Source organism: Melozone crissalis, unplaced genomic scaffold (assembly GCF_028551555.1).
Source record: "Melozone crissalis strain CALT ecotype California unplaced genomic scaffold, PUWL_Pcris_2 ptg000136l_1, whole genome shotgun sequence".
Taxonomy (NCBI): Eukaryota; Metazoa; Chordata; class Aves; order Passeriformes; family Passerellidae; genus Melozone; species Melozone crissalis.
In genome coordinates this window covers 423,152-447,915 of record NW_026535909.1, presented here as the reverse complement: position 1 = coordinate 447,915, position 24,764 = coordinate 423,152, and the positions used below count along the sequence as shown (strand labels likewise).

At 44.0% G+C, this 24,764-nt stretch overlaps 1 protein-coding gene across 1 annotated transcript; it reads right to left on the bottom strand.

Moving 5' to 3' along the window:
- Positions 1-3,080: 3,080 nt before the first annotated feature.
- ALPK2 (alpha kinase 2) lies at positions 3,081-22,232 on the bottom strand. Its single transcript, XM_054293335.1, has 12 exons — positions 22,214-22,232; positions 19,695-21,060; positions 16,378-16,386; positions 13,388-16,221; positions 11,311-11,458; positions 10,513-10,640; positions 10,375-10,410; positions 9,137-9,411; positions 8,929-9,017; positions 8,469-8,686; positions 7,593-7,641; positions 3,081-3,946 (listed from the first exon to the last, which is right to left on the bottom strand). The coding sequence occupies exons 1-12, from the start codon at positions 22,230-22,232 to the stop codon at positions 3,712-3,714; spliced, it is 5,406 nt and encodes a 1,801-aa protein (XP_054149310.1). The 3' UTR covers positions 3,081-3,711.
- Positions 22,233-24,764: the final 2,532 nt, after the last annotated feature.

Below are 24,764 nucleotides of genomic sequence, written 5' to 3'. Positions count from 1 at the left end.
TTATCAGAACAAGAATGAATTGTTTACTTTAAAACCTCAGGATCCCATAAAGGGAGAGGGAAAGGTGTCCACGGGAAGCAGAGGCTTGCAGCAGCTGCCCACTGCTGGGAACTCAGAAAAGAAACCACGACTCCAAAGATTCAAGTACAGACAGTCAGCAAAACGTCCAGCGAGAGAATTCCATTCTGCCAAGCCCTAACAACACACCAGAGGATCCTTTGGCTGTTGTCTCCGATGGTAAGTGCCTCCCTGAGCAAAATTCATGTGAGGAAAAGGAAATGCTAAAAGAGATTAACAAAAATAAGATAGTGCAGGTGGATTTCCAACACTAAGCACTTTGGCATACTAAAATATCCACACATACCCAGGGCTCAACTGTGTAATTTAACAGGATTTAACGTCTTGGACCTAGTGATCTCTACCTGCACTTGGAAAGAGATTAGGCTTTTGTTAGGGTAGTGTAAGCCACCCTGTTTATTGTTTTTAAGAAATGGGGTGCTGAGGAAGCTGACAGACTTTCTGGGGGGCCAGGAAAGCTTCCAGGTCTGGCCATGTGGGAAGGACAGGTTCTGTGACCCATCTCAAAAAACCCTCTTGAAAACACATTTGTTCTTCACAATGCCCTCTGCACTGGAACATCCCAATGATGTTCTTTACACAGATGCCCAGCAGAAGAGAAGCAAAAGGGGGATTTTTCTCTGATGTTTATGCTTTGTTTTCTCCCTGTAACTTTCCTATTATTTTTGGGGTTTTTCCCCTTGCAGTACTAAAAACTCATGGCCATTTCTCTTTCTTGCATGCTATTTTGTCTTGGAAGTATTCCTATTGATTTGCTGGAAGCTTCCACGGAGTTGAGGGACTAAAAATTGCTTATTTGCAGTGGCATCAGCTGCTTTGCTTTCGCCTTACATGTTCTGCAGTGAAGTCAAGTCCTTCTGCCTGGATTTCTGGGCTTTCCTGCTCTGCACAGGATTGCAACCTTTTCCTCATGGAGCTTAATTAGTAGGAATTTGCATGATCCTTCCCCTCTGCTGCAGAGAGAAAGCTGAGTAAAATGTGTTTGAGGAAAGGGAAGAGACCAACACTGAGGTGAATTAGAAGGCCAGGTACAGCACCTCTGTCCCTTTGGCATTCATTTCTCACTCTCACCAGCTGCAGCACAGGCACATTTACCAAAACCAGCCCCGTGAACCTCAGGGCCACAGCTGCATCCTTACTGACAGAATGTTCTGGCATGACTGGGTTTTTGCCATCATTAATTCCAAAGACCCAGTGCCATGTGATGCTCAGGGTGTGCTGGAGCTCGTCTCCTTCTTTCAGAGCTATCTCCTTCATAGCTGGGACTGCACAGGAGCCTGACCTGTGGATCTGCACATCTGCCTGTTTTGTATGTGTGTTCAAATGCTCAGCACTGTCCCACTGCAGCACTACAAACTCAAAACACAGACAGAACCAGTGGGACATGAAAACCCCTTGGATGTCAGCCATGCCTGAGCATTTCTAGGCTTGCTTTCATGGCAGGGATGGGAATGCCAGATTATTACTGTTGTAATAATCTGGCATTGAATAAGTTCAATTTTCAGGACTTAGAAAAAATAAAGGCTACTGCTGTTCCTGGTTTCTAACCTCCTCCCTTCCATGTGCTCCTCCTTCTCTGTTTTCTCTGCCTCTCTGCAGCATTCAGGTATGATGATGGCATATAACTGAATTTCCATGGGTTACAAATCCCTGTGTAGCATATTTGTGTGCTCTTAATCCACTCCTTAGTCCACATAATCTTTTATGGGATATTTTCTACTCTCAGACTGCGAGTGTGCAGAAATGTTATTTGGCTAGCATGTTAAACAACAAGAGAAACACTCTGAAGCACCCAGCCTGTGCAGAGATGAGCACCGCAGCTATGGACCCTAGAGTTTAATTCTCTGATGTACAGGTGCTGATGTGTCCCAGAAGAACATAATGGAATAGCACAGGGGCAGTAGGACCAGGACTATAGACCTACTTGACTGTCTTGCATGTGGGCTACTCAAAAATGCTGCTAAAAACAAGTATATGAAAATCAAATATAATCCCCAGCATTGTGATTCCTCAGGTCTGACATAGCTATAAAAGTCTGATGCTGATTCTGGGCTGACTCCACCACTTAGAGGAAGACACAGGCCCTTGCAGAAATGACTCATCCCTCTCCTCAGGAATTTGCCTCTAGAATAGTACAGATTATTTCTCAGGTGCTGTCCATCTCCCTTGTCTGTAAGGCCACTCAAAGCCATTTAGCTTTTACATTCTCACAGCTAGCAGAGACACAATATTCACCTCAAACCAATTCAGGATCTCGTGTCCCGCCTCCTTGTGAGGACCCTGATGTGCCACATCTAAATATGCACAAACGTGGTCTTGTGTCTGTTTTGCAGGTCTTGGAAACCCCCTCTGCTGAAGTCTGCAGCGTGCCTCCAACACTCCTTCCCCAGGCTAAGGACCTGCTCCCAGAGCTGTGGAGTGTGACAATGGTGTTTGTGTCCAGTCTGTCAAACGCCATTATCACACTAAATAGTTCCTGGCAGACAAGGCATCGGGTCAGGAAGGTTTGGGACCTCTGGCAGTCCATCTTCCCACTGTGCTGAGGAATAAATAACTGTGGCATGTGCACAGGAGGACCACTCCGCTCCTTCTTTTAGAGGCCAAAGCACCAGAATATGGGAGAAATCCATATCTCACACATGCACTTCCAGATCCCCACTGTAAAGCACACCAGACATCTTAAGGAATCATCACTATACTGTCATCATTAGGAATGTGGATTTCCTTGGCATTAATAGGGCTGTGTTTCCCTCTGAGAGGCCAGCTTGTGATTTTCATTGAACTGACCAGGACAACAAAGCTGAAGGCAATTAGCCAATAGAGTGAAACTCCATCTCTGACTTTGGGACCAAACTACAACATACATTTGGAATATTAATTGGCTGAGATGCTCATGGCATTTTTCAAACAGAACACTTCCCAAAATTCTGATAAAAATCTATTGCCTCTAACTTGAAACACCATTTATCCAATGCTTTCAGCTTTGTTCCCGTCCCACCATGCTCAAGCCCCTTGCCTTATGTTCTAAACCTCCTGTTTTGGAAACAGTCACAATGTCCTCACAGAAATTCTTCTGAATGCTATTGTAAAGAATAGGCACCATCTGTAGGAACTTCCAAAAGCCAGGTACCAGCAGTGTACTGAGAAGCCTCAATCCCACTGAACAGTCCAAGATTTGTTATGCACTGATTTGCAATGGAAGTGGTAACTTTAATATTCATCAGCGTGTTCCAAACTTCACCTTTCCTGACTTCTAGTTCTAAATAACCCAGCATGCATATGCATATGCAATACTGTGCAAATCTTGTACTTGGCATCTTAAATATATTGATGTTTCCATAGCAGCTGTACCACAGGGCCATGGATGTAGACACAGAGATGTTCTTCTCCAATGCCAGTTTACAGAAGCCTGTAAGGAAATCCAGGAGATAGCATAGTTTGTTTCTAAAACCTTGTCCCAGTGTTAAATCTCAGGCACCAAGAGCAGAGGATCAGCTTCTTCCTTGGTTGCTGGCATCAGCATCAGGATGATTCCAAAACAATGTCAAAAGGCAAAAGACCAAAGTTATCCCCTCAGGTCACTGGTGCATATCACTGTCCTCAAGAGTAGTTTCATAAGTGGGATAGTGAGACTCAGTGCTCTGAAGAAATGAAGTCTCTAGGTTCTCTTGCCTTCTTGGGCACCATTTTCTTTACTGTTGATGAGTTTGGCAGATTTTTGCTTTTAGTGGGTGTTGCTTTCCTCTGTTTTTGATGAGTGGTTCGGAGAGATTTCAGCCCCAGCATCTCACAGTACTCATTGCACTGGTGAAGGGCTCTGAACTGCTCAATGAAGGAAAAGGAGCAGTTGCCTTTAAACCCCTTGTATCTGTAGCAACAAAGGGAAAACAAAAAACAAACAAAAAAACCAACAAAAAAAAAAAAACAAAAACAAAAACAAAAAACAAATGAGAATTCAAGATTCATTTTCAGCACAGGGAGGCAGAGCATGACTGCTGACTCATAAGCAACTTGAAAGCAATAAGCATTCTTCTACCCATGCTGGCTTGAGAAGCATCGACTTCCACAGAAACTCAGACTGGGTCATTGGGAGGTGAGAGGAACCAGACAACAAATGGTGACACAAGAGGGAAAAGCATTAGAGGCAAAGCTCTGTGGGCTGGGTCCTGGCACTGTCTTTCATGGCATTAAATTGGGAATAAAATTGTCTGCTGGCTACCTTTCTCAGTAACATAACACACACAGGAATTCCATGCTACATCCTTCTCCATGAACAGTTCTGGTGGCCACCATGAAGAAACAAGGTTGCTGCACAAGGTGTTTCAGAACTAGAAGCTGTTTCCATCTAAACATGTACATCATTTCCAGGCTATGCTGCTCCCCTCCCCTGGCTGCCTACAGGATCCCAAGGAGCCAAGCCCCTCAGGGAGGATGGAAGGAATGTTCCTGAGGAAGGCAGTTTCATCCAGCCCCCACTGTACCTCCCACCATGACAAGTACAGGGCACATGTATCCCTCCTCTCTTCACCCTGCTCTGGATGCTGACAGTCCTCCCAGGGCCTGCTTTTTAAGCTGCATCAGATTATTTTAAAAGGTGCACCTGCTCTTCAAAGGAGCCTTTTTGGTTAAATTCTCAGGATGGAGAAGGAAAAAGAAAGGCCAGGGGCCTCCTCTCCTTTTTTAACCTTTATCAGTGCCTGCTTTACCCTGTTCTCTTGGCTTGCTGAACATCCAGTGTCCTCAGAGGTGAACTCTGAGTTGTGACTACACAAAGCCAACCAAACAAGATTTGGTTCTTAAATGAACAGAGGATGCTCATTCCCAGCATCCAGAGAACATCCTTCCTCAGGCAGACTACACAGTGCTAAAGAGAATGCTGCTGCTCTGAGAAGTCAGGCTCCTGCTGACAGACAGACCCTGCTCTGGAGACCCCACTCAGCTGGCTCTGAACAGCAGGTGAACCTTGAAGGGATTTTCCCCTCCTCTCCAAGTGATCTCTGTGTTTGTTTAACAAAGCAGGTAGAAGAGCCATGTCATTGTTACCCCAAGACTGTATCCTGGAGTCCAGCAGGGCCATCAATGGTTCTCTTGCTGCCTTGGAGAAATCAGAGACTTCAGACTTTACTGAGCTGCTCTCAAGAGCTTACAGATATATGTTGTGTTGGTGGATGCACCAGACACACCCACAAAACAGGAATTCCACAGGCAAACAAACCTGCCCTCAGCAAGAGAATTTGTTCTATCCAGCACCAAGCCAAACCAAATCTTCCTCAAATCTGAAGGAGAAATGTTGGATTTGCCCTCAGGCTTAAACTCCCCAATGCTTCTTGTTACCATGAGGAGGAAAAGCTAAACTTGTCAGTGCCCTGGGACCAGGCAGAGTTTCAGATCCAGACTTGGCATTAACTCCAGTTAATGACCATAACCATGGGTTACTGTGCTCCTGATTCCCTCCTTTCTGTGCACCATTCCTGGATAAATCCCTGAGCCCTCATGCACATTGCATGCACAGAGCCAGGCACTGTGCTGTGGTGTTTTTGTTTCCGTTCGCCAGAGAGGCTACAGAGCAGCTGATTTTAAGGCTCAGGAGCAGCACTGCGGCTGCATTAAAAATGCTTCCCTGGCGTTCCTAGATCCACTTCGCCCTCTCCTGACAGAACTGCAGTGCAGCTCCTGCAGCACATTCACCACACCACTGCTTTGGGCTCCTCTGCTTTCCAGCTCCCTGGCAAAACACACAGAGCGAGGACAAAAGATCAAAATTCATTCCTCCACACATCGTGGACTCTGTTTTGGAGAACAGAAGAGATATGTTCTATGTCCCCTCTGCCAGCACAGTGCAAGCCACAGCAGTCCCACTCTGCATTTCTGGCTCAGTAGAACCATGTGTTCCCCCTTCATGGGACCAGGTTAGCTCTCAGCAGCTCAGCTGAACACACCCAAAGCAGCAAGACCCAGCAACACACAGGAGTTCTAGGCAGTGAGTTGATTTTCCCCACCCACGTTCACAGAATTAAAAATCCAACTGCTGCCATTAATACAGAGATCTTCTTTCCAGGAAAGGAGCATTCAAACAAAATACAGGAGCAGGAAAAATCTGTCATCTTGCAGGAATACCATTAGCTAAATATCAAACAAAATTACACTCAACATTTTCAGGAGGTTGTTCATTTAGGGAAATTGTTTTCCTTTCTATATGCCTGAGGTGATCCTTACTACAGCTTGCATTGTGTGCTCACTTCTTCCTGCCCAACACAATGTGTGTTTTTATAGGAATCATTTCCCACAGTGATCTGGACAACATTCACTGAAGCATTTTTATAAATCTTCTGATTCCTGAGAATGGTGTTGCCTAAATAAAACATTTATTACTCTTTTGGTTTGTAACAGGATGATGTACATTCATTTCAACTGATTTTACTTTGGATCTACAGCTGCAAGAGTAAATCAGTAAATCAGTCTAATTGAATGGATGCCAGCCTGCACATGTTCAAGATTCTCCCAGAATATTCTAGAGTCACATTTTTAATAATGGTATCATATTATATAATATAATATTAATAACACTCTGATAATTTAGATGATATTGTGAGGTATACAGACAAGGCATTTAGAACAAAGGCTGAACACATGATCAGATCTTTCTCCTTCCAGATTCTCAAAGGAGAATATGAAATTAAAGCACTTACCCCATCCCCTTTCCCTGTCCAGCAGCCATTGCCTACTCCTATCCACAGCTCTGCTGGCCTGTGTTATAACTAGAAGCCTTAATTAACTTAAGAGAAGTTAGATTGGATTAAAGTTAGAATATTACAGGTCTACATCTTTACACTGCATACACTGAAGTTTCCCCAAAAGAGCTGAAGCCTTTGCAACACGACTAGAAAACAGGCTCTAGCAATGCCCTGAATAATCTTTTGTTAAGGCTCAGAACTGCTGTTTTTGAGAGAGAAAAGGGAGAGATACCATCAAATCCCTTCACAATTGTCCTTGTTTATCAGGGAAGTGGCCAAAACACAGCATCCCACTGAGAAGAGTCTTTATAAAAGCTTGTGTCACAAATACATATCCCAAAGTTCTGGCACTTTTGCTGGCGGCAGGAGTGATTCTGGGGTGCCTTTTACCCCCGACTGCAGCCAGTGCTGGCCCCGTGTGCTCAGCCCTACCTCCAGCTGATGGACCACCAGGAGCCTTACCTGCTGTCACCAGGACCCTTCGTGTCACTTGTGAAACGCCCTTTGGACAAGCCCGTTTCAAGGGAGGCATGCAGGAAAAACAAAGCTCACTCTACAGGGTAGCCCCATTCTTTCATAACAAAATAAAAGTGTTTCCTTTACAGGCGGGTTTTCCATAAATACGAATACGAAGAAGTTAAAACACTTAGATAAGGACTGTTTTCTTCTAAAGTTAAAGCAAGAATGAATTTCCAGTGCACCCTCCCCTATCCACATTTAACTGTGAAGAGTCAGAGGAGTAAAGCACAAGCATGCTGCCGAGAAATCACGTTCACTCACCCTTTGGCCAGGGTTGCTATGCCAACATCCGTTAACTTCATCCCTACACCTGCAAGGCAGCAAGGAAAACACAGAGTTTAGCTTATACTGGAATTTCTAGGACAATGTTCACATATGGAGGCGTTAAATATTATTTACTGAGTCACATTTTTCACTTTAATTATTTGTCACATTTTTTTCAAAGCATTTTAAAGCACCCCAGTCAAGAAGAGGATGTTCTGTGTGTCACCAGCAGTTTCTAGAAGTCAGGCTCATGCCACTATTTTACAGCTGTCAGGGTGATCAACAGCACAGCTTGTTTCCTGTGCTAGGATTTTGTTCTTTCTCCTTCCTTTAAATTACTTCAGGGATCTTGTTTAGATGCCTTTTTGCTATTTTTTCTGCCTTCACATGTAAAAGAATATAGGATGTTTCCTAAGATTCCAGCTTTTTCTGTTTTTCTTCCCCTGTTCCAAATATATTGCAGGACTGAAGAGGAGTCACACCCATGGGAGCTGAGGTAGCACTTAGCAAACATGAGGATGTTTCTTCACTATTCTTTTTGAAGGAATATATTTCTTCAAAACTAGCCAGGACCCAAATGTGGAGCATTCCACTGTTGAGTGATTGTTGGTGAGTATTCAAATACAAGTAAAGAAAGGGGAAGGACTAGGGTGTCATTAGCACCTGAAGTCTTTCACTCAGCAGCTATTTCATTAATCTCTGGGTGGTGAGAGAAAAAGGCAGATTTGGCTCATACTGAGTGTCCAGATTCACTAAGGTACATGCAAAAGAGCAACTCCTCCATTAAGAGTGTAAGATTTAGTTTCCTTTTCCAAACTGCCCTCTTACAAGAACATAAGCTTGATAAAAATTGCCCCTACTCAGACAACTCACCTTGCAGGTCAGTGACAAGCAAGTTCCCATTGGTCTTCTCATACACCCAGTGCTGAAAGGTGCAACACTTCTGGCCAGCCTCTGAGTCTCTTCTCAGGAAATTCACTTCCTTGCCATCCTTGACAGAGTATTTCACAAACTCCCCAACCAGCTCCTCCTCCACTGTGGCATAGGGGATGTTATTAGCAGGGCGATGAATAAGAAAAATCTGAATGATTCTGAAATTAAGGGATAGAAACTAATAAAATCCTGAGAATTCTTTCAGTAAAACGGTAAGAAACAGACAAAAGTGGCCAGTGATCTCAGAGAGTGAATGAACAGGTACCAACTCTAAAGCAAGCTGGAAAAGCTGTAACACTGGTCCCAGGTTTCCTCTTTAGTCCTAGCAATCAGTGGGTTGCTATGGCACAGGATGGTATACATAAGCATATATGTATATAAAATATATATTTATACTCACTCTGGTACTTCTCCAAAGCCTTCCAAGGGTTCAGCTTCAGCTGCATATAACTTTGCATACTCTCTCGCAGTATTTTGGACATAGCATTCCTGTATTACAACAGACATGCCGATGGGAATATTGCTCAAAACATTCAACAGATCATCTGTTTGAATCTGAGGGCAGCTTTGGCCCACAGGCGTGGGTGGCCGAGGCCAGGGCAGCTCACCTGCAGCGCCAGGCTGTAGTTCTTCTGCAGCAGCTCGTCGCGGCTCTTGGTGCCGTAGGTGAGGGCGCTGTGCACCTTCAGCACGCAGGGGTGGCCGGGCGCGAAGGCGGGCGCCAGCCCCTGCAGCACGCGGCTGCGGAAGGCTCTGCGATGCATCCCCTCGCCGAAGTGCAGCCCCTCTGTCATTATTGCTCCGTGCAGCGTCCCACCAAAGTAGCTGGAGCTGAGGGGGTCCTCTCTGAACATCAGCTGCATGAATTCGATTTCTTCCACACCTAAAACACAACAGGAATCTCTGCAGGCACGTGGACGGGTGGGCAAGGGACAACAGATGCATCTCTCCAGAGAGGAGGAAAAAATGCTCAGTGGAAGCAGAAATTGTGTTCCTGAGGGCTGGGACTCCAAGCAGCTCCTGAGAGGCAGCTGCTTGCCTGTATCTAAAGCCAGCATGGAGAAAGGTGGCAGCTCAGGATCATAAGGAGAGAAGCCAGAGTGCAGCCAACAAGTCTGTTACAGATGAAATCAAGGAAGACTCTGGATTTCACCCCTTTAAATGTTCATTGGAATCCAAATGCAAAAAAATTCATAAGGGGGAAAAAGTTAAGCACTGAGAGAAACTAAAACATCCTAACTGCACTTCAAGTGTCTCTAATAATAACATTTCAAGGACCATCAGTAAAGAGGATAAATAGGAGAACAGAACTACACAACAAGGAATTCCTTCCAGCTGTCCCTTGCAGTTACCTCTGGTTTAGCCTCTGTACACTATTGCTTCTCTTCAAAGCACAGAGGAAACACTGCACAGATAAGGCCAGAATTAGAACACTCCTTAATTCCACCTAAAATTCTCTGATTAAAAGTTATACAGTGCTGCTACATGAAAAGTCCTGTCTTTATTTTGCACAAGGAAATAAATGCTTAACTCTAATTCTTCAAGGAAAAGAAAGAAAAGTCACCATGCCAACTGAAGACCTGGATCTCTGCAGGCTGTTCAGGAATGACAACCCCACTGGCAAGGCACTATCTTTAGCTGCAGCACAGGCCTCATGCCCGGTGTCACTGAACACCAGTTAACACACAGGCAAAGCATTCCAAAGCTCCATGCCTGCCTTGCTCCTGGATACAGTTACACAGCAGGTGACCTGCAAGAACCATGTGTTTGTGCCAAAGAGCTGCCAGTGTGTGTATGTGTGTGTCTCTGTATGATGCCGTGCAATGCTACTTCACTTTATATTTACCTTCATAACTCTGTAAACTTGACAGACGTTCCAATACTGGGAGGAAGCAAGAAAAAAAAAAGAATTTTGTAGTAAAAAACTCTGAATGGAAACTGTCATTGTCATTATTATTAATCAAAACTCTAAACTGGGGCTTACCTGCAGCAGTCAGATGAAACTCAGCAGTCACCTTTCCATACATGTTATTCAAGCAGCAATAATACATCCCCTGGTCTTGGTAACTGGCTTCAGCTATTTCCAGAGAGACGGGAGAGTCATCCTGGGCACTGCAACAGAGCATTTTGTGCTATCACACATTTTACCTGTTTTCACTGGAAAAACGGATAAATTTGATCTCTCTGCACTATTTGTTAAGACACAGCATAATTATTCAGCAGATAATGACATGTATTGATACTACATTTAGTATTGCAATACAACAATCAAAATCAGAAGAGTTAAAACAAGAAGAATCAGAATATAAAGTTTAGGCAATTCATGCAACTTTTCCTCTCCACTTAAAAGAACATCTAAGAAGAATCCTTCCTACAAATTTTTTCATTTTCTCAGAAGTGAGCATTTTGATGGAAATGTTTTTTTTTTTTTCTGAATAATGTTAATTTTGCATTTTTGAAGCATTCTAAACAGCTTTTTAGATCAGAATACAGAATTGCAAGGAAAATACCAGAATTACAAAGCAAATAACTAATTTAATTAAAATTGAAAGGGTAGATGCTGTTAATGCCCTTAAGAAGCTTTTATTTCCACCCTCCTCTAGGTTAAATGAGGTTCAAACCTCTTTGATATTTTTTTTAAATCTGGATGACACTGGCTATGAACAAGCTGAGAGGTGATGTAGCACAAACTGTGAGCAATATCAGTGCACTGTGAGAAGATCTGCCTCCTATGAATAGCAGTTACCCCGAAACTCCCAGTCCTTCAGAAACATTCCCTTACCTTCTCTGCAGCCGAGCCAGCACCTGGGAATCTTTAGTCCATGTAATGGTGGAGTCACCATGGATGTCACCAAACTTACAGCACAGCTTAATACTTCCAGAGCAGTCAGGGAATAACTCTGCTTGGATCTTCTTCAGCAGCCTGGGGGCTTGAAACACAAGAACCACAGTTTAGGATTTGATGACAATTACATTGTTTTGGCATTTTAACATTTCACGTTAAGAACACAAATGCTGAAATCCCCAGTAAGTAATTATGACTTCTGGTGTCTCAATGCTAATAACTAGTAGAATTTTTTAGCTGATCACAGCCTGGGGAAAAGTCCCAAAAGGTCCCGCCAGCCTGGACCTCTGCTAGGACTTTTCACTGCCTCACAGAACACTCCAGTGTCTTTGCACATGGGCATGGTGCGGGCAGGGGGCTGGAGGGGACTTGGAGAGAAAGGGAATTGACATGGACTTAGAGAAAGGTGTTGGGATCAGCCCCGTGATCATTCAAGTGACACATCCCTGCTCGATGCAAGAGATGTAAAATGCAAGATGTTTTGTTTCCAACTGTGTTAATTCTGAGCTGTTGCACTCTGAACGAGGTGGCATGGCATGTGCCCCTCAGGGATCCCATTCCTGCAGATTACAGTGTACTGGTGTTACTCCAGTAACACCCAACTTAAAGGGTCAGGCACACTGCCATGATTTTCCCCGTTCCCAGTTCCAGGCCCCATCCAGTCCAGGTCTCCCCACTGGACTAGCAGTCCCTGAGTCCTGGGGCATGTGAACCTCGCTGTATCAGGCCTAAAGTGACACAGACAGGACCTGACAGCTCTAGAAATAGAACTAATGGCTCCAGGTTCCTGGCCTGGCCAGCCTTCTCTCCTGCAGCTGAAATAATGCAAAAGAACACTGAGTATATTCCACAGCAACCAAACCAGCCTTCCCATAGTGCCAAGGAAAGGGCCACAACTGTCCTCTAGACCACAGACATAATTCAGTCGAGACTGAGGCAGAGCTGAAACAGGTGAATAAAATTCACTGTTATCTGATGCAGCCTGAATGTTTAAAACATTTTGCAAGTGTAGCCTCAAGCAATGGAAACAGGTCAGGCATTGAAGGAATGTGTCTCTCCTCCCACACATCTGGTTCCCTGGAAAAGGATGCATCTTTGAACAGAGACAAGTCTGGGGTTTTTTTAAATGTGATTAGAAAAAGTAGAAGTCTCATGAGACCGCACAGTAATTTGAGTGTGTGAAAAGCTCCACAAATGTGTACCTTACCTTTAGTCACTGTTCAGTCTTGCTCTGAACTATTAAATAATTTTATGATGTGAACATGAAATGTCATGTCAGAAGGTAAAAACAAGACCTCGGTCCTTGCAAACTACCCATAGCAACAACAAATCCCTCATCTGCCCAGGAGTCACAATCCTGCTACAGTGTTAGCAACCTTCTAGAAACTCTGGCAGCAACCTGGATCTCCTCTCCATTAAATGTTTCCTCTGTCAGTTTAATATTGCTCATTTCATCCGTGTCATTTTTGCAGCAGGGCAAAGCAATGCAGAACCAGTCAGAAGTCAGCACACAGGACCTCAAAACATTGTTTATCAGTGGTACCCTACTGCTAACAATAGCACTTTGCTAGTAATAAATCCTTTGGTAACCAAGAGGGGGGAATTGCAGCTGGGAGCTGCAATGCAGGAGCGTAACTGGGAACAAGCCCTTTGGGAACAGAACAAATAATGGGCTTGCAGCTGCTACGTGGTGTGTAGTTATGTGGTACCATTATGCTGTTCCTCCATGCAAAGTTACTCCAAGAGGCCAATGAGGCAGTGATTATTTTAAATAGGTTACAAAGCTCATGAACTGAATATACTTGCCAGCTGGGAAAAGGGTTCATCTCTGTGGCACGGACACAGCACTCATTACTAAGTGAACAAATCTGGAAATAAAGCTCCATGAGGGCAGGACACCTTTAGCTGACTGAGTCAATCCGAAAGAGGCCTGCAGTGCCTTTCAATAATCTTAATTTTGTACTGTAGCCAGAATGATGGGAAAGGACAAAAAAGAAAAAACATTTTCTCTTACCTTTGCTATCTTTTTTCAAAATGAGTTTCCTTTGCTGTTTTCTATCCTCTTTATGAATCACGCCTCCCTCGCTCTCGCCAGACTTTTTAGCGCAGCTGGTATCCTTGCTGACACTTCCCCTCTCCTCCAGTCTGGGTTTTTTGGACAGAGTTGCTGGTGGTAATTTCTTCTTAGCTCCAGCAGCTACATGCCCACTCTTTGTTGCATCCTCTTTACATTTGATGGGCTCAGGCTCTGCAGCAGCCACTGGTATCTGGCAGGATTTTGACCCTTCCTGATTTCTTTGACTTTCTGTGATGACTGGGAATGGATCAAGAGTGGTCCACGCCAAAGAGAATGACGGAGTTCTTCTGCGGGGTGGTTGTTCTTGAAAATGCTGGTTGTTCCCTGAATCAACTGGTGGCAAATTAACCAAACCCCTTACCACACTCTCTTCTGTCCTGACTTCCTCCATTTTATCATACTCAGTGGACTGAACTGTATTCTCAGCCTCAGCTATCTTGCTGGAAGGGATCAAGTCAGGACAAGGCTGCTCTGTGTTAATATTCATAATCTGTTTTGGAGCCTGGGAGCCAGTCAAAGTGTGCAAAGGAGCCTTTGCTTCAGCTTCATCTTGGTTATATTCAATAGCTCTTGGAATCTCATGGTCATTTTCACACAAGGCTGCTTCTCCTCTGGTGTCTCCAGGGACCCTCTGGAACAGACCCTTCAATGGCTTGCAGGAAATTTCCAATGTAGTTAAATTTCCGTTTGCTTTGACTCCAGTTTGTATGGATCCAGTTTTTCCCTTATTTCTTGGGGCAGGACACGCCACTGCAGATGCACTGGGAAGGCCCTCTGAGTGGCTTACAGATGTGGGGAAGGGCAGGGTTTTGTTTCCAAGCAGCTGATGGGAATGTAGCCAATCCTGGGCACCTCCATCCTCCCCACCTGCTGTGCTGTGGTGCTCACTTGGAGCCTCCCTGGGCAGCGGGGCGCTGGCTGATGTTACACTTCCAGCTGCATAGGTGGGAGTCTTTGAAGAATCTATTTTTAACCCTTCATCAGGCCTGAAGGTGCTGTCAACAGAAAATGAATGCTGTTCTGCTGTATTACAAGGGGAAGCTGCAATCTGACTCTCTGAAACCTGACTAACTCCTGAGTCACAGGAAGCTTCAGTCCTGTGCTCCTCAGGTATGCAAATCTCTGTCTGTTCTCCTCCTGGTTTACATGGTTCACAGCTGGGCACTTCTAGATAAAAATCTCTTAAAAATGGCTCCCCAAAAGGGGGAGAGACTGCCCCTTCTTGTTTTGCTATTTCTGGCAGTTGGTCTGTATTTTGGGGTAGATTCTTATGTGTTACAGTTTCGTGAATCTGAATTAAACTAGGCGATTGCATTACATTACTGTATTTCTGTGCATTAGAAACAATTTGAAAATCCTGACAGCCATTATTTTTTGAAAGATGGTAGCCATCAGAATTAGTGAAATTTGGTGCACTCAAGCCTGAATTATTTTCTTTTTCTTGTAAATTCACTACACAACTTTTATGTACGGAGTTAACAGAAGAGTGTTCTGCATGTGTAAACTGGCTGGTATTTTCACTGGGGAAAATGTCTTCCTCTTCAGGGAAATAAGCCCTGAGTTCTCCCCTCACTGGATAGCAGTCTGTAAAATGACAGCCTTCTCCAGGTATAGACTCATTTGTCATGGTTGTGTTATATTCAGTGTGAAGTAACTGTCCAACTGTCGCATGTGACATATCTGACAAGTCAGCTTTGGGACATGCTAAATTACCACTCTGAGTACTTTGTAACCCTTGAGAATCTGCTTCACATGTTTGGGCAGCACTATTAACAGCAGGCTTCCCTTCCCGAGCCACAGTGGATCCATTCCTGCCCGTGGCCATTGGCTTCGGCTCCAAGCACTCCTGGGTACTTAGGAGGACACTGCTTGCTGAAACACAAATGGATGGTGTTTCCCTGTCATTCCCAGTGCCAGAATTTAGACACACACCATCTGTTCCTACCACTTGTGCAAGACAAATGTCTCCTATGGATGCTCTCTCACATGCTGCAGCTCTCTGCAGGAGGATATCAGAAACATTGCAGTCAGCCTTCTCAGCTCTGGGGTTATGAGCTGGTTCTGTGATGGGCCCCTGCTCTTCTATCAAATCCACTGGCAAAGGATGATTGGAACAGGTCTCCTGCACAAAGTTCAGTTCTGTGACTTTGATATCTGTCAGCCTCGTACCTAAACTTGGGATGCCTCTGCTTTCAAATGGGATTTGATAGTCTGAGTCATCTTCATGAAGAAGTTTCCACAGCTTGTCATGCACTGCAGATATATCAGCATCTCCTTTGCACTCAGGTTCTCCAGATTCCAGGACTGACTTGGGATTAGCTTCAGACACAGCCTCATCAGCTGATTGGCTGCAGAGAATATCTGGGTTACTGCTCTCATGTATGTCAAGCCCAGGCCTCTGCTCTCCCTCCCCTGGCTCATCACACAGTTTTGCAGAAGAGAGAACAGCACACAAGTGTTCCTGTTTATCAGGAAGAGAGTCCATATCCCATAGAGGAGAAGGAGAAATGTTATTCTTTGACATTTTGCCATTCCTAATAATTTCTTGTCCAGAGAAGACCTGTTGGTGACAACCTTCTCTCTTTTCACAAGGAGCACAGCGAAGAGAGGAGGTCTGTAAATCTGCATTCTTCACTTGCAGCGTGTTTTCAGTAGAGAGCTGGCTGGTTCCTGCACTCTCACAAGTGCTGAGGATGCCTTCGTTTTCTGCGCTGGGCTCCATACAGAGGTTCTCACAATTCTGGGTAACACTTTTAAGATTAGCACCTTGACTCTTCAAAGAAGGAGAATAGAGCAATGCAATTAAAAATTAGAACTACAGCTTGACACAGGCCTAAAGACTTGCATTTTTTTAAACTTTTTTTTTAATATTTGTCAATAATCAAATTTCTCACTTGTAATTATCAACATAATGGATTGAAATCAACCTCCTGGGTCTGAGTCTGAAAGTGTTGCTCCTTAGAGAAGGGTTTGTAATGAAGCTAATCAATTTTACCTCACAGTTTCTCACTGTTTTTTAAGCAGAAATGGTTTTGCAAGGTAATTTTCCTTTGCAAGCAAAGCCCCCATGTTATATTTATATCCCTCTGTTTGTACAAATGGAGTGTAACAAGCAATCCCTAGAATACAGACTAGAATACAGACTCACTGTCTCTGGGTCTCAGCTCCCTCAAATCCACTACATTTGGGACTGCTTTTACTTTATATTGTTCTCCAACAATCCGCCTTAGTGGATTGCCACTTCCCTGTTTCATGCAATGCCACTCAAATTCCCTTTTCCTAAAATGACACTCTCTTTTAAATGGCACAGCTGCCCTGGAGTAGCTGAAATACCTCAATATCTGTAGTTATTTCATCTGCTTTAGACAGGTGAAACAAAAGACCTGAGCTGTGCTTTATCCTGCAGAGTGACAGGCACATCCTGCCAGGCTCCTACTATTCCTGCTCAAAAGGCAGAAAAAGAGGAAGAACTATAATATTTTAAAGGCCAGAAAGTGAGTCATCTGCCTACAACACAGAGCAACAGGCTGACCATGCATAGCTGTCAGGAGTCCATGCTCCAAAGCGGTACAGATTTTCTAAGGGATTTTTTCTTGGTGTGTCTCCCAGGAAAGACTGGAGCCAACTTAAGACATGGGCAAGAAAATGGGATGTTAACTGTCATTCCTAGGGTAGATCCTACTGAATGAGCAGGGCTGGTGTCATGAGCTGCAGTGACTCCACTCAGGACTCCCCTGCTTGCTCTGACACAGAGCTACAGCCGCTCAGGCCCGGACCGTTCCCTCGCAGCACCGAGCTCTCATCTCAGCCAGACACCCAATTACCTGTGTCAGTTCTGCTTCTCTCCTCTTTGGATAACAACATTCAAAATTGTCTAAAAGTGACAGAAATCTGTCTTGGCAAGGTCAAACCAAGGATCTCTCAGATTTTATGTGAATAGGCTCTTCTGATATGGAAAAAACCAGAATAATGGCTCTGTAACCCAGGAGTGACAGCAGCACCTTGTGCCAAGAGTGCTGAATATTGACCACTGACAGGGACCCAAGGGTGCTGACCACTGAACTCTGACAGGAACAGGGCTCTGGCTGAACACCGAACTCTGACAGGAACAGGGTGCTGGCTGACTGCTAACAGAACCAGATTCTCAATGACACCCAGAAAAGCTTCCTGGCTCTCTGTACATACACTATGGAACATCACACAGCTGACACCTTTGGTGTCTTGGACCTATTATCGATGCAGCTGCTCTGAAGCAGCAGGTAAATAAAGAATTTCACCTGAGGCTAGGCCATGAGGTCGTGAAAGGAGTGAGGAGCCTCGCACTTTAATGGAAGGAGAGTCACTCAGCACAGCAGGTGCTGCACAAGACACACTGCAAAGGGTGTTCCAGTTCGAACTCTCGGCGCCACGGGGCAGTGTAAATCCTTGGGTCATTAGTGCGGTGATCCCGTGGCTGCTCTGCACCCCTCAGCAGACCCGATTCCCACATGACAGGGAAAATATCCCACCCTTCCAAAGCGGTCAGCTGCGGGGTTTGCTGCGAGCCCCTCCCCTTGCTCCCGCAGAGCAGTCTCACTCGGGGCTCCAGCAAACGCCCCAGGGTACTTCCACAGAAACCTGTGTGCAGCAATAGATTCGCTCTAACCTCTCTTAGATTACACAGGCGGATTTCTGAGGAGTTTCTAGCTTACTATATGGGTGCTGTGAGAAGCTGTCCACGTTTTTCTAGTGCTCCAAAAAAGGGAGCAGTATTCAGGCAGGATGCTTTTGCTTGGCTCATTTTCAAGACCACATAATTTTGAAGCTACACCTGAATTTCACTGTCATACACACATGTTTAAAAATAGTGTTTGATGTGTGCCCAGGTCTCATCCTTTTGTGTACACCAATAGTAATTTTTTATCCAGTGAACAGTTTTGGCCATGGAAATGCAGACTTACTGACTAGGCACAACAAGACTTTAAGGGGCTGCTCTGAAATTTGTACCAGGCACCTGACAGCTGCTCTTGGCTAAGAGGCTTCTTTATCATTTAAATGAATGGGATTTAAATTATTGCACTGGACTTGGGGAAAAGAAAGCAAACACAGCCTCTGGCAAACCATGGCCATACACCCTGTCAGGAAGCTCTGAGAAGGTTAATTCCAGTGAGGGGTATTCCCCATCATAAGGACATCATGTGCTTCTCAGATGGGGTTGGAATTTTATGTACCATAAAACCAGAGAAACCTATGAGCATTTTTCAGGAAGAAGAATTCAGTGATTTCTGACTGCTGAAGACGCCCCAGTGATGAGATTAAAGTCACTCTACTGTGACACTACAGAACTGGGAGATATTTTTCCCAAATGATCAGACAAAGAAAAGCATGCGCAACTGGAAAAATCTTTTTTTGTGACAAAGGAGTTTTTTTCTGTGCAATTAGCTACACAGCTTCAAGCTAGAAAAACTAGTGACAATAAGATTATTCATGATTTAATAGTGTTTCTATATCTTGAGTCCTTACAGTGTGAAATAAAAATGCTGATTCAATTTTCCTACTTAGGAAAACTGGTAGAGCATCATACCAGTCTCTACAACTGTAGTGATTTCTCCAGCTCATTTTCTACCAACAGCATAAAATATGCAAGTACATGGACAGTACCACAGGGGTTTGAACTTTTAACTGGTTTATATATTTCAACTGTAATATCCAACTCTTTCACTGCTTTATTTTAAAAATCACAGAGCTCCATTCACCTCTGTAACATGAACTCTCTGCATTGAATTCCCTTCATTGTTACAAAACCAGAGCAAACCCCTGCTGATTTGGTTTCAGTTTCCAGCACCATTAGTAGAGGATGGGATTGTTTTTTGCATATAGATTGAAAAGAAAGTAAATGAAAGCATTCTCTGCTCAAATACCAACAGGTATTTGAGAAACTTTCTGGGTTGAAAGAAGCATTACTTTGCTAAGACCTGTGCAATACCCTCCATATCAGATTTCTCTATCCAGCTGTCCAGAGGCCCATTAGTGCCTCTCACCATTATCAGGCTCACTCTATAATTAGAACAGCTTAGGCTTTACTTGGGCCTTTTCTAAACCCAGATTTCCCTCCCAGCCGTAGCTGTCATTCAGAAGTACATGAATAGTATCTTTCAAAGTAATTTTGATTTTACGGTATTTTGTGACAAGCAGGAATAAATTGCATTGAGTTCAGCAGAGCAGCTCCTTGTGTTAAATGATAAAGATGTTACTTACCCCAAACGAGATGTTCTCATCTGGCACCTGGTTTTGGTCAGACGGCCCCCGAGTCCTTTTCCTTTCCCAGTGACTGTCTTTATCTGCCTCTTCTGTTGGACACAGAGCAGCCTGCATTTGCAGACTCTCTGCTTCCTCGGGAATCTGTGCTGAACAGACACCTTCCTGACTGGGAGACGGAGCTCTGGATTCCCCACCTGCTGCTGCAGCCTGGAAAGACTGTCCTATAGTACTTACATATCTGCAAAGTTCTATAGGGTTTAACAGCTTGAAAAGGTTTCTCCTCAGACTTTCTGTTAAGGTACAGACAGCGTGCCGTGCATTTTCCTCTGGCACATTCCTCCTCCCCTCCTCCAGCAGCAGTGAGCTTTCCCCCAGCACGTCCCCATCGGGGCTGGTTTCTGTCCTTGTCCCCGAAGCCTGATCGGGGCAAGCAGCACCTGTGCCATGGGCAGAGGAATCTACCTGGGCAGGGACAGTGTCCGTGGGCTTTGGTCCGTCCCTTGAGGAACCTGCAGCCAGATGGTCACTTCCATTAGTCTCTTCTTCACTTCTGGCATGTTCATTTCCAGTGGCTGCAGAAGCAACAGGCGCTTGATCCTTCTCTTTGTCTTTCAAAATGGCACTTTTATCTCGGTGCTGTCCAACAGTGAGAGTCATCTCTGTCTGCAGAGCTGACTGGCTGTACATAGAGGGGTCTCTCCTTACGTTTACTCCTTTGATTTTTGACTGATGCTCACAGAAGCCAATGGGGGTATCCATAGGCGTAGTGTTATCTGACACTTGGAACACACAAGGCATTTCACTGAGGAAGTAAGCACACCCATCACAATCCTTACCCAGTTTTAGATCATCTTCATCGCTTTCCAGTAAAAATTCTAATTTCTTTCTCCAGATTTCATCTTCATGCACTGTAAGCACATCTGAACATTCAAAGTACTCCAGGTCATCATCAGAAAAGTCATCACTTACGCTTGTTAGTTTCTCTGAATAAATCTCCAGAACAGCAGAATTTTCAGAGTCATATTTTCCAAAATCAGTGAGATTACCTAGGGAAGTGTCTGCCTGCTCACCCAGCAGGGAATTCCTGCTTAGAGGTCTGCCCAGCCCAGTCCTTTTACATGCCTGGACATCGGCCAGAGACTGAGGAGATCCAGAGTCTTGTGTGTTAAGGCAACAGTTGCCTGTGTGACAAGTGGTTACATCTGTGGGGTGGGAAGGCACCTGCCTGCTGCTGTATTCCACCGCTCTTCCACAAGTGACATCAACCATACCCTTAAAATGAAGCAGGTCATCACTCTCCTCTGACAAATCCCTCAGGCAGGAAAAAGTTGCCTGGGATTTAACTACATTCTTAACATCCATGTTGTCTTCTGTGTTAGGCAAGTGTCTTGAGGGATTTCTCAAGTGGAGACAAAACTCCTGCTTTGCTGAGTTTCTCAAGCAGTAAATGAATGATTTTTGAAGAGTCAGAACCTGATGAAATCAACACAGTCTCACCCTCACAGGGGGAACTCTTGCATTGTTCAAAATGTTTCCCATTTTCCTCATTCTACCCTGAAGACTGTCACGAGTTCATTTAGGACAACAGCAAATTCTGTGCAAGTTTTGTTCTTTGTATGTGGTTCTGGGTCAAGAAAAGTCATTCTAGCTCTCAATGAAGTGCAGATCTTGTTCTGCACTTGATCTGTGCACCTGCAAGTAAAATAAACGCAAAGCTTAAAATTACTTCTGAAATGGCTATAGGTATTTTCTAAAAGGCGGTCAGTTGACACATATTTGCAAGCACTTTCAAAATAAGAAATCATTATTTAAGACCCAAGATCAGACGTTAAGGCAGTAACCCTAACCCAGCTGTCTATGCAATGACACTTACTGGCAGCACATTGCAAGTGTCTGGAGTGATTTGTGCTAGGAGAACAAAACCTTGAGCACACCCACACACGCATGTGGCACCTCGACAGGGGCTCTAGTACACAGCCTTTCACCTTTTCTAAAGGCAAACGGGAACTTGCAGACAATGTACATTTCCACACGAACACCACTGCTACAGCTACCTGCTGCTTTGGTGGTCACATTGGCACAACAGCAGGCTATTCCTTGGATTGGCATCATAGGGACATAAATCTCAAACTCTGTTTGTAGAAATGCCCAGAACAACCAGCCTGCTTAGACTTTATAGGGCAATTTCTGTTTAAAGCAATTCTCTTGTGCTCTGCCTTGATATTTGTCATTCCTGTGCTGAAAGAACATGAAATGAGGGAGGCTTGCTTCAATTTCCTGCTCATATCAAGTTTTCCCCTCAAGTGGGTGTGTAGTAGCACAGTGGTGTGGCAATGCTGAATTCACATAAAACCCAAGTGAGATACACCAAAAGGCTTACACTGGCTGAATCCAAAGAAATGTGGAATAATTTCTCTCTTCCTGTAACAAAGCCCCTGTTTCCCTAGCATTCCCAAATGTTAGTATTTTAGATACTTGAGATGCTTTTGTACACTGCTAGGAGCACTCTGGTTCATCAGTCACCTTGCAAAAGGTGCGACATGGTAGCATTGGAAAAGTACTGTAGCAGTTTTGAGTCAATTTGACCTCCTGGAGGATGCCAGACTAAGGGCTCTGAAAAAAAAGTGACTACATTTATTCCAGAATTGGTGAAGAGCAGTAGGAAAAGCTTTCTTGCCAAGTAATCCAATGAAGCCATTTAAAGACACCTCTGTTCCTTCTCCTTTTCCTTCTCCCTGCTTCTGCTGGAATGATGTTTCCAGCCGCTGACCCTGCCCCGGCCCCAGCGCTGCCTGCAGGGCGGGGCCCAGCTCGGTGCCACAGGAAGGGGCTGGAGCCCGCGGGTGACACAGCAGCGGCTGCAGCCTGCCTCTCCCTAAAGGGCACGAAGCTGCCAGAGATACCTCGGTTCCCTTGGGGCAAACCTGCCACCAGCACCTCTGCCACAGTCACCTGGGTGGTGAAAAGTGGTTAACAGGAAGGACACAACATCAGATGTGTGACAGACAGTTTGAGTCCATGTACGGCAAGGAGCCCAGACAAACAGCACGCGGGGCAACCAAAGAGGCCTTTCTGATCACACTGCTTTCCTTTTCAACTCCAATGAATATATTTAACAGGACAAAAACAGAGCAGTAGGGATTAATCTTTTCCTCATCCATTTTATTATGGTACCATAGAAATACCCTTCAGAGTTCAGCCTCTCCTCATTAGGTAAATATGCATTTGTCTACTGTTTCCTGTTGCATTCTTTCAATGCTTCTCTCATTTTTGCTTTTCAGAAGACCAGATGGCTCTCTCCTCTCTTTTGGAGGTTGCAAATTATTTTAAAAGCAGGTAATTTCCCCAGCTGAAAAGAGCTCTGGCAACATGTTCTTAATGCAGATTGACTAATGCAGAGCCTTTACTAAAGCCATTGTACTAGACAGTTATCGTTGTCTCAGTTAGGCTGCACTCTGACATTGAGGGGAAAAGAGCTGTCAAGATTTCTCCATATGAAAATGACATTGGGTTTCCATGCACTGTCAGACACAACAACAGAAATGAAAGCAAAATAACATTTCAGGAGAAAACTGTATGGGTTTCCACCCAAGAGAAAGAGATACTATTTTTTTACATCTGGGAGGAAAGTAGAAAGTATTAAGATTTTTTAAAAATCCAATTACTGAATTTAGACAGAAACTGGAAAGAGAACTTCTAGTACGATACCCTCTCAGCTAATCAGGAAAACTTGTGACAGAGGATGCACAGTGAAATTCACAAAGGGAAGAGGAATGGGAGAGACCATGGTAATTTACCATCAGCTATTGACCAGTAACCTGAAATGAACTCACTTCCCGATAAACTGGGAGTTGAACACTTGCTGGCAGAAGACATGAGAACATGCCAGGATGCTGTGGCTGCTTGTCCCAACTCTCACTCTGAAAACCAATGATGCTACTTGCTCAATCAGGTCCTGGCTCACAACAGGAGGCACTTGAAGCACAGCCACACAGGAGGAATTCACACACCAGGTTTGAGCAGGTCATGGCAGGAAGTATGCCTGCTTTGGCTCTCGAATCTTCTGTAAACAGATTTTCCATTTTGTACTGATCAGAACCATAGGGAATTTTTATGGTAGCCCTTGACGCAAATTAAAGACAAGTTGATGCTCAGCAGGGTCTGCTCCTGCCTGAGCTCAGTGCCTGGGAACTGAGATTAAGGGAGAACAAAGCTGGGAGCAGCATGGGAACAGCAGCCTGACAACTGTGCTTGGGTGTGATTGAGGAGAAATACTGAACTGATGCAAACCTGCAACAGTCAGATTAACAAGGCAGCAAGAGACAGATGGAGCTGCTTCACCAGAACCCTTTGATGGCAGGAAGTTATCAGGGTTTGTGAAAAATAATCCATTTCAAATAATATTTAACAAAAGAATGGCTGAGAAAAGCATCAAAATGGCTAAAACAATCACCCAACATTTCTGTAAGGCATATATATAATAAAACAAATTCAAGTTAATTTCCAGAAGAGGTTTTTCATTTTAAATTCATACTTTGTCATAATTCCACACTGGTTGTGAAAAGCCTATTCACTCTTCATAGTGAAAGTATTGTCTGAAATTCCAATTCTATATATAAAATTTGACTGTTCAATATTATCTTCCTTGAAATTACATCCCTCCCAATTGAACCTTATTTTTATACATTATTAAATATGTTCAATATTTGATAATTTATTTCAATTGAGATCAAAACAGTTTTGAATTACACTTTAACATGGAAGGAATAAATTTAAATTATTTTATATTTTGTAGGTAGTTCTGGTGACAAAGCCACTTCTAGTGATTTCAGAGGGATTATTCCTAATGACAGAAAAAAAATTAACTAACAAAAAATATAAACTTGATTAAACTTAAAAAGTGGCCATTAAATTTTCTCTCTTGCATCACATTTTTCCTACTTTATTAAATTATTACCAAAACAAAAATCCTCCTGTGAAAAATGACCAGATAATATTGGCTTTTGCATTTAAGTATTAGCCTATGCATGCTTATTGGAATATGAATCCCAATATTATCAGTTAGATGGTGCCT

Bases quoted from the DNA above. Each gene is read 5' to 3' on its own strand.
- ALPK2 (XM_054293335.1), bottom strand. The intron at 8,687-8,928 runs GTGAGTATAAAT...CCTTAATTTCAG, and splicing joins GGCTTTGGAGAAGTACCAGA to AATCATTCAGATTTTTCTTA. The intron at 3,947-7,592 runs GTGAGTGAACGT...TTGTTGCTACAG, and splicing joins ATAGCAACCCTGGCCAAAGG to ATACAAGGGGTTTAAAGGCA.